Below are 17,976 nucleotides of genomic sequence, written 5' to 3'. Positions count from 1 at the left end.
GAAGAATGTGTATTCTGTTGCTTTGGGATGAAATATTCTGAATATATCTGTGATGTCCATCTGGTCCAGTGTGTCATTTAAGGCCTTTATTTCCTTGCTGATCTTTTGCTTGGATGACCTGTCCATTTCAGTGAGGGGAATGTTAAAGTCCCCTACTATTATTGTATTGTTGTTTATGTGTTTCTTTGATTTTGTTATTAATTGGTTTATATAGTTGGCTGCTCCCACGTTGGGGGCATAGATATTTAAAATTGTTAAATCTTCTTGTTGGACAGACCCTTTGAGTATGATATAGTGTCCTTCCTCATCTCTTATTACAGTCTTTGGCTTAAAATCTAATTGATCTGATATAAGGATTGCCACTCCTGCTTTCTTCTGATGTCCATTAGCATGGTAAATTCTTTTCCACCCCCTCACTTTAAATCTGGAGGTGTCTTCGGGCTTAAAATGTGTTTCTTGGAGGCAACATATAGATGGGTTTTGTTTTTTTATCCATTCTGATACCCTGTGTCTTTTGACAGGGGCATTTAGCCCATTCACATTCAGGGTAACTATTGAGAGATATGAATTTAGTGCCATTGTATTGCCTGTAAGGTGACTGTTACTGTATATGGTCTCTGTTCCTTTCTGATCTACCACTTGTAGGCTCTCTCTTTGCTTAGAGGACCCCTTTCAATATTTCCTGTAGAGCTGGTTTGGTATTTGCAAATTCTTTCAGTTGTTGTTTGTCCTGGAAGCTTTTAATCTCTCCTTCTATTTTCAATGATAGCCTAGCTGGATATAGTATTCTTGGCTGCATGTTTTTCTCGTTTAGTGCTCTGAAAATATCATGCCAGCTCTTTCTGGCCTGCCAGGTCTCTGGGGATAAGTCAGCTGCCAATCTAATATTTTTACCATTGTATGTTACAGACTTCTTTTCCCGGGCTGCTGAAAGCAGATTCTTAACTGACAGAGCCAACCAGGAACCCCAACAACCACATTTTTTCATTTAACTTTCTAATCAAGGAATGATCACTAAATTCATTTCCATAGACCCAATTTTTTAATTTATTTGAAGTCTAATATTTCCAAATGACTTCAATCTCACTCCAGTACATCAGTCTTATTCCTACTTGACTTTGATTTCATAGCAAGGCCTCCTTGTGCCTTTCTATTCTACATCTGTCTAACTAAAGTTGCTTAAAAGTTCCACCAACAATGTCCTAACCCAGTTTCCTACATATTTATATGACATTTTCTGCTTATCTCTATCACTGTATCTAGTGCATGCACTAGTATAAAGATAATTGTCTGCTTACTTGTCTGTAATCCCTTTTGGGTTCTGAGACCTTGAGGGCAAGAACTATTTTTCACCTAAGAATATCTGCCACTTAGCAATGCTTGGTACACAGTGGATACATATAAATGTCTGGAGCATGAAGGAATTTTACAAATTGTGTTAAAACATATTCTAGAATGTGTTATGCATGTTAAATTAGTAGTTTAAATTGATATGTATCTCAAATTTACTAACTTTTAAAATTGAACTTACTTTAAATCAATCTGCCTTCTTTATCTCTGTTTCTGTGTATATAGGAATTCTCTGTACAGGTATGCCGGAAAAACATTAAGTTTTATCTACTGCCCGCAAAGACCAATACACAGATACCATATAGTAGATACATAATAAATGTTAACCGATCAATATATATCCTAGAAGTCATTCTAGAAATGAAAACTAGCTGAGGTAACCCTCAGACCCCTTCATACATGAAAGCTAAGTAAGCTGTTTTGGCAGTAACATTCAGTAAATGTCACTATGAATTAAAAACAAAAGAATTAATATTTACTCTTAGACTTACTACAGATACGGTTTAATTTACCCCATATATCAACTTGGAAAATGTTCCTTGATTTCTAACAAAGAATTATTGCATTTACTCATGTTTTAAAGAGGAAATGAATGAAACATTTTAAGACATTTTTAGTTTAAGCATTGTACCATTAGGCAAGATTCTGAAGAAATACTCTTAGATGGAACAGGAACAACAGTATCCAGGACCTATTTATTTAATGGAATAATTAATAATATTAAAAAGCTAACCATAATTTTAATTTTAATTCAATTAACTTAATTTAAATAAAAGTTAATAACGAGCTATGTGCCTAGCAATATTCTGAGTCTTGCATCCATATTAAATCACTTCACCCTCAAAACGGTCCCCTGTGGCAGGTGGTACTTCATTTTATCCCTGAGCAAACGAAGGCCCAGAAGGAATGCATCCCAGCCAAGTCACGCAGCTAGAGCTCTTGGATTTCCCCTCAGAGTGTATTTTTAATCGCTTTGCTCTACCTTTTCCTAAAAGATATTCATTAATTATACTGTGGTGGCTAATCTACATATTGATATAAAAATTTTTTTTTTTAATTTTCTCAAATTGGAAATCAGAAGGAAAAGACCACCAACCAGCTGCAGTATTTTCTAGCTGTACAACATTACCCATGCCCCTTTACCTTCGCGAGTTGCAGTTTTGGCAAAATGTGACTTGGGACATTGACCTACCATACCTTAGTACACCTCTAACTTTTTCCCAAGGTTTCTTTTAAACGAAGACATGATATTAAAAAAAAAAAAAAGTGAAGATTAAGTTAGATGATGCATATGAAAGTGCTTTAGAAAATACAGAATGCCATGTTAATATAAATTTACTTTCGTTCATATTTATTATTTTAACTCTCTTATGATCAATGATAAAAATATAAACATAATTTAGCCATCCCTGCTCCCCTCTACTGTATTTGATTCTTTCAGATGATTAAATGATAGAAGAATAAGAAATATAAATGTATTTATTCATAGCCAGTTAAAATAGTCTAGCAAATAAAAAATTCACAGCAAATATTCCTCTCCTTTAATCAGAGAGAAAAAAAATTCTTGAAATTCAAAATTAGGACAATATAAGACAAAAAATAAGCAAAACAAAACAAAACAGCCAAACTGGCATCATTCTGAGGAAATTAGTGTTGATCCTAATAATTTGTTATGAATAGAACACATATCTAAGTGCCTAATGAATGTATGTAAACATGTTTTAATAAACTATACGAATGTGTTTTCTTCTCTTAACTTCTTCTTCTACTAAATAAAAATAAAAATAAAATTCCAAAAATAAAATAAAATAAAATAAAATTCCAAAAAGTGAACAAGTTTAAAAATGCCTAAAACGTGAACAAACAACCATGTTGCTCTTCAGTCAATCTCAAAAAATTTCCTAAATTGATCTTTTTAAATATTAATTTCTTACATACCACTTGAAAAAAAATTACTCTGCTTATAACTATACCTGGTGATTACAGCTAATGAACTACTGCTAAAAATATTACAAGGTTGTATTTTTTATAAATATAAATATATATTTATTTATCTATTTATTACATACATATACATCTACCTGATATCCTTTTTTTAGAAAAAGTGAAAGCCTTGTGATGTGCTAGATATTGTGCCAGTTGCTACTAGTTCCTGGAGATATAAATAGTGACTAAGATACAGATGGCCCCTATTTTCACTGAGTCTTAAATTTACCAAAAGAGTAATATATTTAATAGTTTTTTAAATGTAATTTTGTTAAGTGCCCTGAAAGGTAAGTATAGGGTAATATAAAAATGTATAACAGGGAAAACTAGCATAGCATGAGGATTTAGGAAAAGCTTCCCCAAGGAAATGAGATTTGCAGATGAAGGATTTGCTCAGGTATGGGAGGGTGTGTTTGAGTGGAATGATTCAGAGAAAAGAGAACTGCAAATGTATAGAGCTCAGAATGGAAGGAGGTTAGTACATTCAATGAACTGAAAGAAGGGTTGCTTGGCTGGAGCAGAGCGATCAACACGGAGACCCACAGGAGACCATTAATGTGAGACTTACAGGTCAGCTGGAGGACACTAGTCATTGAAGCCATTAGGCAGGACAGTGACATGATCAGGAAATAGAAAAAAATATATATAAAGTCATGATAGCTCACAGGGAAATATTAAACTTCATAAAACAATACCAATAATCAGAAATTTTAGAGCTATTTGGAGATTACTGATTTTAATACCTGTAGAGAAATGCTAAGACTTAGATAATAAGACAGAGGAAATTAAAAAAAAAAGGTGTTAATACTGGTGTTAAGCATTAGGAGCCATTTGTTTTAAGGACAGAATAGAACTTCAAAGCTCTCTTAGTCCTATAGCAAAAAATAATCTCAAGGTTATATTTGATACCACAAATATATTCACTTTATAGACCTTATAGATATGTTAGAAATAATTATGTTTATTTATTGTTACTATTTATTGTTACTATGGGAAGAGTTTCCAAAACAGAAGAGATGCTCAGCTTGCCCTAGGTAGAATATATGCAGTTGACTATTAATATAAATACTTCAAAAAGTTTATGAAGCTACTGAGATTTGTTAATATCCTAGCTGTCCATGACCCATTTTTACCCTCATGGAATATATACCAAGACTCAGGAAATAATTCTTAGCATGAATTTGCATCAGACTTTTCTTATTTAAAAATTATCAATATTTAACTAGAGCTGTTAAATCTCTGTCATGTATTGATAGTCTGATGCTTGCCTGCAGGTTCTGTTACGTGCTATAGGCTAGAACTGTCTTCAACAAAGGATGACAGTCTCAGGGAAAGGACTTTATTACGTAGTTCGAACTACCCATCCTCTCCATTCATTAGTTATAGGCTTCTAAATTGACGTTGCCTACACAACGTCCAGACTAAAGCAGTAAATTGAGTCAAGATTACTAGAATTCTTTTTTTTAAGGATTTTTTTTTCTTTTTAGTAATTTTTTTTTTTTTTTTTTTTTTTTTTTAAGTAGGCTCCATGCCCAGTGTGGGGCTTAAACTCACGACCCTGAGAAACAAGAGTTGCATGCTCTACTCACTGGGCCAGCCAGGTGCTCCAAGATCACTAGAATTTTGAATGTAGTGTGTTTTAATTAATGACATAGGACTGACTGCATGAACTCGGAGGTTTTATTTTGGTTCTCTGTTTGGAAAACTGTTATAGTTTCCACACATAAACAGAAGTGCAATCTGTTGTTTGTTTGTTTGTTTTTTTAAGTGATCTTCAACTGTAATAACTTCATGAACTGCTTTTGTAAATGAAATAAAACATTTAAAAAAAAATCTCTCACTAAACCCCCACTTCTTCTTACTTTACATGGTGACATATTTATATAGGTTCATAGACCCTATCTTTTTATTAGGATATAATCGAATAAACTGATTGTACAAATAAGGCCTTACTGGAAAAGCTATATTTGTGAACAATATTTATTGGGTCAGGGAGGACCAGTTGCTTTTAAAGAACTGAGGCCAACTTTTATTTATGAATTTAACAACTACAAAATCCACTCAGGGAACCTGGCCTGTGACCTGACTGGCTGAGTACAGTCTCCCTCCTTGGGAAGGTCACTTCTGGACAACTCAGGAATATTAAACAGATTTTATTGATCAAAATTTGTTTTGAGAGGAATACACCCAAAGGTACAGGCCATACAGGTGAAATATGGTGTATAGTTTATATGGCTGGGCTTCCTAACCTTGTTAGCAAGTAACAGAGATACTTACTTACTTACTTACTTACTTATTTATCTACAGAGACTTTTAAAAGTCCAATCTGAGGTTCCTTAAAAAAACTTCCAGATAGAAATGAATTAATTTGAAACTCTAAGGTTTGTACTATAGAAAAATAAGTCAGCCTTTCATATATACTTCCCAGCCTTTCTATCTCTCTCTAGTGTGAAAACTGGTGAAATCTAAAACTCAAATGCTCAAATAACAGTTTTAGACCAAATAGAACAGAAAATATTATTAGTTGACTTCTGTATTTCATTATTCAAGATCCTTCGGATAATAAAGACCTTTGACTATATATAGTTTTCCTATTTTTTTTAAAAGATTTTATTTATTTATTTCACAAAGAGAGAGAGAGAGCACAAGTTGGTAGAGAGGCAGGCAGAGAGAGAGGGAGAAGTAGGCTTCCCGCTGAGGAGAGAGCCCAGCAGGACTCTGAGATCATGACCTGAGCTGAAAGCAGAGCCTGAGATGATGACCTGAGCTGAAAGCAGAGCCTTAACCCACTGAGCCATCCAGGCCCCCCCCTAGTTTTCCTCTTAAAAAAAAAAAAAAAAAAAAAAATATATATATATATATATATATAGTCTATTACAATATCCTTTGCCTTGGTTTTTCACATTTATAATATAAACATACTGATATACAATTACCTCAAAAACCAATAAACTTAGCTTGATATGTTATGGCATGACAATTTTATCTTTCTTATGTTTAATGTGCAAGCACTAAAATAATAAAGTAAACTCCAATGTTTAAATTCAGAATAATTATAAGTTTTTTAAAAATAGCTCATCCCACTTGTTGACAAAAAAAATTAACTAAGATGACAGCTATTAGACTACTCTTGCACCATACATTAGTATAACAATGATGTCATAGTAATTTAATTTGTGCAGTTTATAGATGACAGTGTATGAAAGAAACAAAGTTGTAATCTTCTGTTTTAAATCTGAGCAGTAATTCAAACTATTCTAGATGATTTATGTCATATGTAATATTAGTTAACATTCTGAACATAGATGGGGTATGTGTTCAATTCATACTTACCCATAAAATTGAGATAGCCTTCCCCACCGAGGGCATGAGTAATGAGTCGAATCATTTTATGAAGCTGTATTCCACGATCGATAACTGGAGTAAACGGGGTCAGAACACTCATGTTGGTATACATTTCAGCATCCATCAGCCAAAATGCCAGTGTCTTATCTCCAACGAGTGCCTATGGAAATAAAAGTCACTGAGATAAATGCAAAGAATAAGTACTAAGCACTTGTGATGTATACCAGAATAACACATGATTACACGGGATGGGAAACAATGTAGGAGAGGTGTTTGAATTAGTATTAATTTCATGTGTTTTCTAATAGTTGCTTTCTATGCAGAAGGTGAATGGGTAAAATGAGGTGAGCTGGTCAGAGATCAACACCATCTATTTCAGGACGGATTTTTATTTTTAAAGAGCTTGGTGAAAACTCAGCATAAGCCACCTGCATATTTCTTATACCTGTTCTCTGAAAACTGGAATAAATATTTATTATAATGTTGAGAATACGAAATAAATTTTTAAAATAGTTTGCATTACCATGACTTTGTTTGTTTTGAAAGAATAGAAGACTATCTTAAAAATCATTTATATGTATATGTATTTATATTTATGTATATGTATTTATATATATAAAATATGTACATAAATATAGTAAAATGGACCCTTGTCCCCATCAGCAGAGGGTTGACAGCTTTTCCTTAAAATCTAAAATTTGCTTTCTCCTTCAATTTGACATCTAATCTAAAATTAGTTTGTTTTTATATGAAAACATAACAGTTGATAAATAGGTCAGGTAATTCCGAAACATCCTGAGTAGCAGAAGGGAGGCTTCTTAACAATCTGAACTATTTATGGTTAACAAATGGCTAACTAATGCAAAATATTTTTCATTGACAAAAAATAATAGATAGTGAAACATATATGAGATAAAACCATAACCTCCTTACCGTATTATAATAATTTTCATTTTTTAGAAAAAAATATTTTTCCTTACAAATGTGTTATAATCTCTCAGCGATTTTGATTAAAATGACTTTTTAAAATGCTGTTAGAAGAATATCTACTCATTCTGTGGGTTTTGTCCTTATTTTTAAGGACCAAGAAAGAATTAGCTCAGAATATGGTTCCTGGCATAAGAATTTTCAGAGTTTGATTAGATGGTAATTGTCATCTATATTACTTGCAGTCAAACTATTTCTCTTTATCAAAGTTGACTCTTTGTTCTCCGACTTATAGATAAATATTTTAAATCTAAACTTATAAAGTGAATGTGTGCAGTTATGAACTGAACTGTGCCCTCCCCAAATTCATGTTGAAGTTTTAACCTCCAGTGTGGTTATATTTAAAGAGAGGGCAGATGTAATTGAGACTGAATGAGAGTGAGGCTATAACCTAGTAAGAGTGGAGTCCTTATATGAAGAAGAGGAGAGAGCTTAGGAATGACTGTGCACAAAAAAAAGACCATGTGAGAACAGGAAGAGGATGGCCTTTTACAAGCCTAAGGAAGGGGCTTCAGGAGAAAATGAACCTGCTGACACCTTAATCTTGGACTACCAACCTCCAGAATTATGAGAAATAAATTCCTGTTGTGTAGACCACCCTGTCTGTGGAATTCTGTTATGGCAGCCCTAATGGACTAATAACTTGCACCAAGACAATGCAGCTTCAATCCGACATGTAACTTTGGTGCTATATAACGAGATTCAATAATAAGCTACATTGTTAAAAAAGTTTGAAGACAATGTATATATACTTGTTAAATAGCTACTAGGCAGTACTGGTTCTTTTCCTTTTTCCTTTTCTAAATTTTTTTTTTTATTTGACAGAGAGAGAGTGAGAGAACACAAGCAGGGGGAGAGGCAGGCAGAGGCAGAAGCACACTCTCCACTCAGCAGGGAGCCCGTTGCGGGGCTTGATCCCAGGAGTCTAGGATCATGACCTGAGCCGAAGGCAGATGCTTCACAGACTCAGCCACCCAGGTGACTCAGCAATAATGTTCTTAAACAATCTGTCCTTTTCCCTTGTTTGGAATTGTTTAATTATACACTTACCTATAACTGTGTTTATTTCTTCAATCTATGATTCTATTAAAATTATTTTTGTAACTTCTGCTTAGATTTCTACCCTGATGCATATTTTTCTGTATTATTCATTATAAACATACATCTTTATAATTTCATCAGATTTAAGAGTCAATGTATTTTTGCTTTTTTTACAAGATTTTATTTATTTATTTGAGAGAAAGAGATGGAGAGAGAGAGAGAGCACGAGTTGGGAAAGAGGGAGGAGCAGGTTCCCCGCTGAGCAGGGAGCCTGACGTGGGGCTCCATCCCAGGACCTGGGATCATGACCTGAGCCGAAGGCAGATGCTTAACCACTAAGCCAACCAGGCACTGTGTTTTTGCTTTTAGAAAGAACTAGGAAACCTGAATCTTTTTATACATTCTGACAATTGGTAATAAAAGGCAAAATTACCTAAATCTTAAAATATGAAATAATTCTTGATAAGTCTATAATTTTCTATACATTTTGGGATAAAAATATGAAAATAATCTGTTTCATTTTCAATTTGTTTAATCAATTCATTTATTCTTTTATTCATTTATATAGAAGTAAACATATCTAGAGAGCTCAAAATCTATTATAATTGCTAGAAATGTGCAATGTAAAGAAATTATACAAGTATTTTAGTTTTCATATTTTTATGTATTTGGTAAGAGTTCCTCCATGCTTAAATTCAAATTATCCATTTTTGATTTTTTTAGCTTTTGGGTCTCATTTTTTGTAGGTATTTAGTTGATCTGCTTTATGGCCAATTTAAGTTGAAAAGAAAGCTGCGCCCTGATTTGGAAAATAAGAAATTTAATATAGGCTTATATCTGAGTTAGAAAACTTTCTGTAAAGGCTACCCAGTATATATTTTAGGCATTGTGGGCCACTTTCTCAGTTTCCACTACTTAAATCTGCCATTTTGGCTCAAAGGCAGCCACAGATAATACATACGCAGTTAAATATGGCTGTGTCCAATTACCTTTACAGAAACAGGCAGCAGGCAGAACTTGGTCCATGGGCCTTAGTAGCTAACCTCTGGTCTACTTACACTTTCTTACTAACTAAAGAGGACACCTGAAAATGTACTTCTCTACCTTAAATGGTCAATTTCTGCAAAAATAACAGACTTATTGTTTGAGCTTCAATTTTCTTCATAAACATACTACAAATAATTTCTTTTTTTTTAAAATTTTATTTATTTATTCATTTTAGGGAGAGAGGAGAGAAACAATGTGAGTCAGGGATGGAGCAGAGAGAGGGAGAGAGAGACTCTCAAGCAGACTCCATGCTGAGCACAGAGCCAGATGTGGGGCTTGATCTCAGAACCCTGATCATGACCTGAGCTGAAATCAAGAGTCAGACGCTTAACTGAGTGAGTCACCCAGGAGCCCCATGCAAACAATTTTAAAAATTTCTATTCTCTCCTTTTTAATGTATGAAGAGCATATTTTTTGTTGCTTATGCTTATGAGGATTAATAGGGATTTAAAAAACTAAATGGCCTTTGTTCCTGCATTTACTTAGGCTTTTTGAACAACCACTAGGAGCAGTCACAGTGCTAAGGCTGGAAATCTAAAGGTAATAGAAACAAATGTTCTGCCCAAATGTGAGGAAAGGAAGGAGGATGAGGGAACTATTTCCCCCTATACAGCTAGATGAGGTCTTGAGGGAGAATATGATATCTGAGGCAGGGTCGTAGGACTTTATAGAAGCTTCCCAGGTGCTCTAGACATTTGCTGGTGTGTGGGGGAAACTGCAAGATTGGAACAAGATTGACCTATTCAGGAATGGGTAGGAATGTAATCATACTGAAGAGTAAAATGCTTGGAGAGTTGAGCAGAGAATGAAAGTGGAAACTGTGCCTTAGGCCAGAATATGAGTGGCCTTGAATGAGAAGATTCAATCAAAAGATCTGTGTTGATGAAATGAACTCTGCTCTTTGGAAAATACCTCAGGTTGCATTAGAAAGGAAGGGCCAAACCTAACCAAACAGGGGTCAGGGTGATTACTTAGCAAGAGATTTGAGTGATTAGGGGGTGGGGGTCAGGGGTATGGGAATGATGAAAGCTTGTCAGAAGGCATAAAAGAAACCCTCTAGAAGGATATCTAAAATGGAAATTAAAATTAACCTGGATCAGCACCAACATTTCTCTTGTTACAACAAAGGAAAACATGTAAGAGAACACTTGCAAGTGTCATTTTCAATTTTTAATTACAGTTTGGCAGAGTAAAAATAGTACTGCATTTTGAAGCTGGAATTTACAGATTTGCAAAATAATTTTAAAAATGTTTTTCAAGTATGAGTTTTGACGTAAAGATAGATACAAGTTATATGAACTGTATTAAACTATAGAAATTTGTATTAAGATGTTTGTATTAGATATGTTAATAAATACAGAGAGAGACACAATTAATTTATACACATTAATTTCATTTACCTGATCATGGCTCTCTGCATAAGCAATGCACTTTTCCAGGTAGCGTCTGTTTGTGAGTGTGTACACAATATTGCCCATATTCCAATCTTCATCTTTAAACTCTTTAAGTAGCTAAATGCAAGAGAGAAAATAATTTGAATAAACCATTACTGTTCTTACCTTAAGTCACTATCTGAGGACATCCATCGTATCAATCCTTGACATATAGATACAAGGGTAACCGTGCCGCAAAGTATCTTTGGTTAAACTTTTACTAAAATCACAGCTTTTATACAGACTGACCAAATGACACTGATGTGGTATGTGGGGGTGTGTGCGTTGGCCTTTGTGCAGATGATGTGATCATTACATTTTAGGATTTTTTTCAACCTTTTTTTTCCTCTGCTACCTCTTGATTAAGACCACAGTGAAGTGTTATTGTGCACATATCTTTCTGTCACTTTCACAAGAAGAGATATACTTGCTACATTTTTAGGTTGAATAAAGAAAATTTTAGGAGGAATAATGCTTTGTTCCATTCTTTAAAAAAATGATAACTAAAAAAAAAAAAAAAAAACCTGTTACTTCAAAGTTTAAAGGCTAATTATAATGAAATAATTACCATCTTTACAGACCACATATTTTTTTCTCCACTTTAGTTATCACTCAGTCTACGTCTGGCTTCTTCTCCCTTTTGATGCAAATGACCCTGCCAAGATTGTGGATGACTGTCTCTTAGGTAATAATTTCTCTTTCTCAGGCAAGTATTTCTTGTACATGTTGAGAGTGCTGACTCTATCCCTTCCCGTGAAGCACTTTCCTTCTCAGCCTACCAGTGTGAAACTCTTGATTGTTTTGTTTTCCAGCATCCTGCAGTGTCTGTTCCTCTGTCTAGCCTATAAAGCTGGTGCTCTTGGAAGTTATTCCTAAAAATAGCCTCTTTCTTCTACTCAGTAGATTCTTTGAGCATGCATTCATTCTTCTGTCCAAAGTGTCAATTGCACTCTGATAGGCAGCATTCTAAGATGGTCCCCATGATTCCTGTTCCTCCATATTCAGATCTCTGTGCAATCCTTTACCTCAAGTGGGGGTGGGACCTTGGAATAGGATGGATGTCCTCTGAAGAAACCATAAATAGCAACTGAGAAATTAGATTTGTGGTCATTTTTTACACAGCAACTAATGCAAAATTCGGGCAAATTCTGGTACAAGACATGGGGTTCAGGCCTCCTTGAATCTTCCTTTGTTGATTTTTGGCCTATGGAATTCAGATGTGCTTAGCCGTCTCTCATAATTTTAGTGTGAATCGTTAAGACACCAGACAGCAGATTGTGTTAGGCAGAATAGTGACGACCCAAAGATGTTCACATCCTAATGCCCAGAGCCTGTGAACATGGTGTCTTACATGCAAAAGGACTTTAGAGATATGATAAAGTTAAATACATTGAAATGGAAAGATTATCCTGAATAACTTGGATGGGTCCAATGTAATTATAGGGATCTTTCTCAAAAAGGGGAGTTGTCAGTTCTCCTGAGTTGTCAGAGTAAGAGAGAAATCTGAAGATGCTACCTTGCTGGGTTTGGAGATGGAAGAAGGGGCCACAAGCCAAGGAGTATAGGTGGCTTTCCAAAACCTAGAAGCCTTCAGAAAAGGCAAGGGAACTAGAGCCTCCAGAATAAAGGAGGCCTTGTCAAGGCCTTAATTTTAGTCTAGTAAGACCCATTTTAGATTTGTGACCTACAGAACTATGAGAACTACATAACAATAAAGTTGTGTTGTTTTAAGACACTTTTGTGGTAATTAGATACAGCAACAATCTGGCACTAAAGTACAGACCCACACAAATATGCCCACTTGATTTTTGAATAATGTGCAAAGAAAATTCTATGGAAGAATAGACTTTTCAACAAATAATGCTGGAAAAGTCGAAAATCAGCAGAAAGAAAGAAAGAAGGAAGGAAAAGAAACTTGAACTAAGAAACTAAGTTTTAAATATTAATTGCACAAAAATTAATTAAAAATGGACCATGGACTTAAATATAAAAGTATAAAATGTTTGACAGAAAATATTAGACTCGACACCAGAAAGGTCTCTGTCAGAAAACAATGATAAATTGGATTTTATCAAATTTAATATAGACAAAGAACTTTTGCTCTGTCAAAGTTCACATGAATAGGATAAAATGAGAAGCAGCAGACTGGGAGAAAACCAACCATATATATAATAGAAGAGTTTAATTTAAATTATATAAAGAACTCTCAAAATTCCACAGCAAACAAATGATCCAATTAGAAAATGGCCAAAAGATATGAATAGACATTTCATCAAGGAGGATACAGAGAAGGCAAATAAAAACATGAAAAGATGTTCATCATCGTAAGCCACTAAGGAAATGCAAATTTTAAAACCATAGTTAGATATCACTACATACCTATTACAGAATGACTAAAATAGGTGCAAGAATATGCAGAAACTGGATCTTTGCAACATTGCTGGTGGGAATGTAAATGGTACAGTTGCTCTGGACAAGTCTGGCAGTTTCTTTAAAAAATTAAATATCCAATTCCTCAAATAAATATCCAACTACTATATGATCCAATAACTGCACTTTTGTGCATTTATATTAGATAAATTAAAATTTATGGCCACACAAAATCTGCACACACATGTTTAAAGCAGCTTTATTTATAATAGCCCCAAACTAGAAACAATATTGACATCTATAATGGGTATATGACTAAGCAAACCATGGTATATCCACACCCTGAAATATCATTCAGGAAAAAAAAGGAATAAACTACTGATACATGCAACCAGAGAATCTATATGAAATGAATCTATATGAATCTCCAGGGAATTCCGCTGAGTGAAAAATGGCAATCTCAAGAGATGACATAGTATATGATTTCAGTTATATCACATTCTTGAAATGAAAAGAAAATTACAGAAATGGAGATCAGATTAGTGGGTGCCACAGGTTAAAAAGTGATTGGGACAACATGAAAGAACTTTATGTGATGGAATATTCTGTACCTTAACTACATCAAATGTCAGTATCCTAGCTGTGAGAATGTACTCTAACTTTGCAAGACATTACCACTGGGGAACACTGGTTTAGACTGCACCAGATCTCACTGCATTACAACTGTTCTTAAAACTGCATGGGAATCTGCAATTATCTTCATACAAAAAGTTTAATTGAGGAACTTTATATAATAAAAAAATATAAGGTACTTAAAATATTTGGTGCAATTAATGTATAAATGAATGAATTCAACTAAATACTTACATCAATTTAATATAAAAAGGTGATAAAAGGGGGGCGCCTGGGTGGCTCAGTGAGTTAAAGCCTCTACTTTCGGCTCAGGTGATGATCCTAGGGTCCTGGGATTGAGCCCCGAATTGGGCTCTCTGCTCAGCAGGGAGCCTGCTCCCTCCTCTCTCTGCCTGTCTCTCTGCCTACGTGTGATCTCCATTAAATAAATAAATAAATACTTTAAAAAAAAAGTGATAAAAGGTAGGTAGGTAACAAAAACGACCAAATAAAATGAAAAGAGATGCTGCAAATCTGCCATATTTTAGATTGGAAAATGTTTGTTCAGTAAGTGATTAAATATGATATTCCAAACTACTAACTTTGAACTAACAGAAGTAGAAAGTGGTAAATAATTTGCTTTTGAACAACAAAAATATGAATGAAATCTAGCATTCTAATCTAACTCAGACCCTCTGGGTAGATCATGACGAATCCCACATACATTCTGAGTAAAGCTACCATTTGGATTAATACTCTTGTATGCTTTACTGACAATTGGGGAAACAGTAGTCATTAATGGAATTATCTTTTTAAATGCACAAATTACATAAGTAGGGTAAATCACTGAGTTTTATAAAATATTATTTTAACTGTCTCTTGTCTTACTAACCACTTTGGTGATGCAAAGATTTTTAAATAATTACATAAAACAGAAGATGACATTTGCCTTTAGAGAATTCATGATCTAAGAAGACACAGTGGTCATATTCTAAACACAGGACAATATATTTTTCCATTCTTATGAGGTACTGACTAGGATAGTACCTTGAGCATTACCTTATTTTTCATAAGGTAAATTAATTCTTTCTTTTAAAGCAGTCATCGTTGTTCAGAAAAGGAAATATCCCACTGTGGGCTATAATTCTAGGTTTCTATACACCTTGAAATATTCTTGAATCCGCACAAAAACTGGTGAAGGCTTTCCAGTAGGAGGTGAAAAAAGGAAGATTTGCACTCGTGAGGGAAGTTTGTGTGGAAGATTAGAAATCCTTAAAAATGGTGGTAAAGACCCTTAAACCAAATGTTAAAGACCCTTACACCAAAGTGAGAAAACTGAAGGTAACAGTATTTTTATAAAATGACAGATATAAAGCAACTTTCCCAGGTGCTGAAGCTAGAATACATACTTGTTTCTTTGATTTCTGAGTCATCTCTAGAAAACATTTGCTTTTTTAACTTGACAATGTCTAAGGAATCATTATAAATGGAGAAGCAGAAATTATGTTGGTAAAGATTTAATGTCACAGCTGTGCACTGCACAAATTGCCTAGGGGCACAGGAACGAAAGTTAAGGATTACAGGATTACAATACCCACTTCCTTCAGAGTGGGCTCCATGGTTTTTCCATCCAAAGTTCAGTGGGTCTATCACTGTGATGTAAAGGCACCAGTTCACCTCTGTACCAAAGGGTTTATCAGAAGGCTATGATTTTTCGAGACAGAGCTGACTTCTTACACTTATTAAGCCTATGCTTTTGGACATAGCCACTCAGAAATGCTATAGGTCAAATCTAAGTCTACATAAAAGAACATTGGTCTTTTAGACAAATGTTAAATAAAACAAAATATAATCCAAGGTACTAAAATGTCATTAAATTTAATAAAATTATATTAATTATGTGCAAGGTGTCATGTACAATTATTCATCCCCAGTGCTTGACACATGGTAAGGATTTCTAAATGTTAAATAAAGGAATGGATAAATCCAAATCTGTTGAGGAAAAAACATGCTATGAAGCAAGTCTCGGGAATTAAGGAGTTACTTCTACGCTGATGATCTGGAAGCAGAAATGGATGCCTTGATGACATTTAATGTGTTTTAAATATAGAGCTCTGAAGTTTCATAAAACTGGATAATGTAAAATTCCAAATACACAGCTAACATTATATTAATATCTTCCTCTTGTCTGAATAACTCAAGTATGAATAAACTAGAATTTTTAGAAGTCTGTGAAGTATCTTATTAAAAAGCACAAGAATCAACATGCTAATGAGAAAAGTTAATACTTCAATTATAATAATTATAATATTTTAACTAATGACCACAAATTAAGAAATAAATGAAAGAAATAATAAATAAATCAACATAATACATAGGATTTACACGGGAAAAAATTGCATGAAATCTTACCTGGATCCATTTATCTGGAATTGCCATGGCTAATCGATAGTCAAAGCCAACCCCTCCCTGGGAAATCGGAGAACAGAGAGCAGGCATGCCTGATACGTCCTGAAATAAAATATATCAGCATTATCAATTCACATTGTCAGATTCTGAGTATTTTTTTTATACAGTAAATTCTGGGCTAATAAATAAAAACAGTAAATGGGAGCACATATTTTTGGAGTGTTCTGGCACTCCAAGTAAAAGTAGTTACAACTCTGACAGTATATCTCATTTCCCACTAACCTTTTGTGTAATGCTTTTCAAAGCAAGACAACTTCAATCTCAAGAGGCGAATTTTTTTTCTTCTCCTTAGTATCACAAAGTGAACACACAAAAAAATAAGACGATTACTGCTAAAACATAGTTTCTTAGACTTACTTTTGAGCTAATATATGAACACTTTGCTATTGCTTTCATCAAACACAAAAATCCATGTGGCATGTATCTGTTATACTTATTCTGTTTGCATACAGTCCTGTCATGGAGGGCATTCTGGGAGCACCTAGCTTCTGATGAGATAGAAAGACGACTTAGTACATTAAGAATGAAGCAATATGATGGCTTTCACTATAGTCAGCAACACTTGAAATGGGTCTTAAGGTTATCTGATGGATTCTCTTCATCTAGAAGATACAGAAACTGAAGCTCACTCAGGTGAAGGAATCTCTAAAGATACAGTTCTCAACAGTAGAGTCAGGACTCAAATGTCAGGCCCTTCCACAGAGTATTTTCCTTCTCTGTCATGCCACTCCTAGATTACTGATAATTGAATAAACAAGGAAAAAAAAAAGATGGTACGAGGACCCAGACGTAGCGAAATATATTATAACAGCAACTGTGAACCACATATTAGCAATATGAGCCACATATTAGCAATTCTAACTCTACAATATCTTTCAAAGAAATCCTTTTCTCTTGCTCCATTTCTACAGCCACCGTCTTATTTAATCTTCATAACTCCTTGCTTAGACCATTATGCTTCCAAATGGAATTCCCCATCTCCAGTTTCCCTTTACTCTAATTGCTGCCAAATTAACCTCTTTTTCTTTAAAGATTGGTTTATTTATTTTAGAGAGAGGAAGAGCAAGAACACAAGTTGGGGGACAGAGAGAAAGAAGCAAACTCCCCTGAGCATGCAGCTCAACACAGGGCTGGATCTCACGACCCCGAGATCATGACCTGAGCCGAAATCAAGAGTTGGGTGCTTAACCAACTGAGCCACCCAGGCTCCCTCTAAAGTAACATCTTTTGAGACAGTGCCCTAACACTGCCCATCCATAGCTTCCAATAGCCAATTACCAAAACCTCAAATTTTGTAGCGAAAGATTCAATTCAACAATCGTACTTTAAGTATGGA

General features: G+C 34.4%; 1 protein-coding gene across 1 annotated transcript in view; it reads right to left on the bottom strand.

Annotated features, from left to right (window-relative positions):
* GBE1 (1,4-alpha-glucan branching enzyme 1) overlaps positions 1-17,976 on the bottom strand; it is a 278,156-nt gene that overhangs the window by 65,976 nt on the left and 194,204 nt on the right. The window contains exons 10-12 of the mRNA XM_059164440.1: positions 16,584-16,682; positions 11,157-11,267; positions 6,670-6,841 (exon numbers count right to left, since the gene is read on the bottom strand). Of these exons, the coding sequence (XP_059020423.1) occupies positions 6,670-6,841; positions 11,157-11,267; positions 16,584-16,682 (382 nt within the window). The remainder of the gene's footprint in view (positions 1-6,669; positions 6,842-11,156; positions 11,268-16,583; positions 16,683-17,976) is intronic.

The sequence above is a fragment of the Mustela lutreola genome, chromosome 2, assembly GCF_030435805.1.
Source record: "Mustela lutreola isolate mMusLut2 chromosome 2, mMusLut2.pri, whole genome shotgun sequence".
Classification (NCBI taxonomy): Eukaryota; Metazoa; Chordata; class Mammalia; order Carnivora; family Mustelidae; genus Mustela; species Mustela lutreola.
This window is presented reverse-complemented; position numbering and strand designations above follow the sequence as displayed.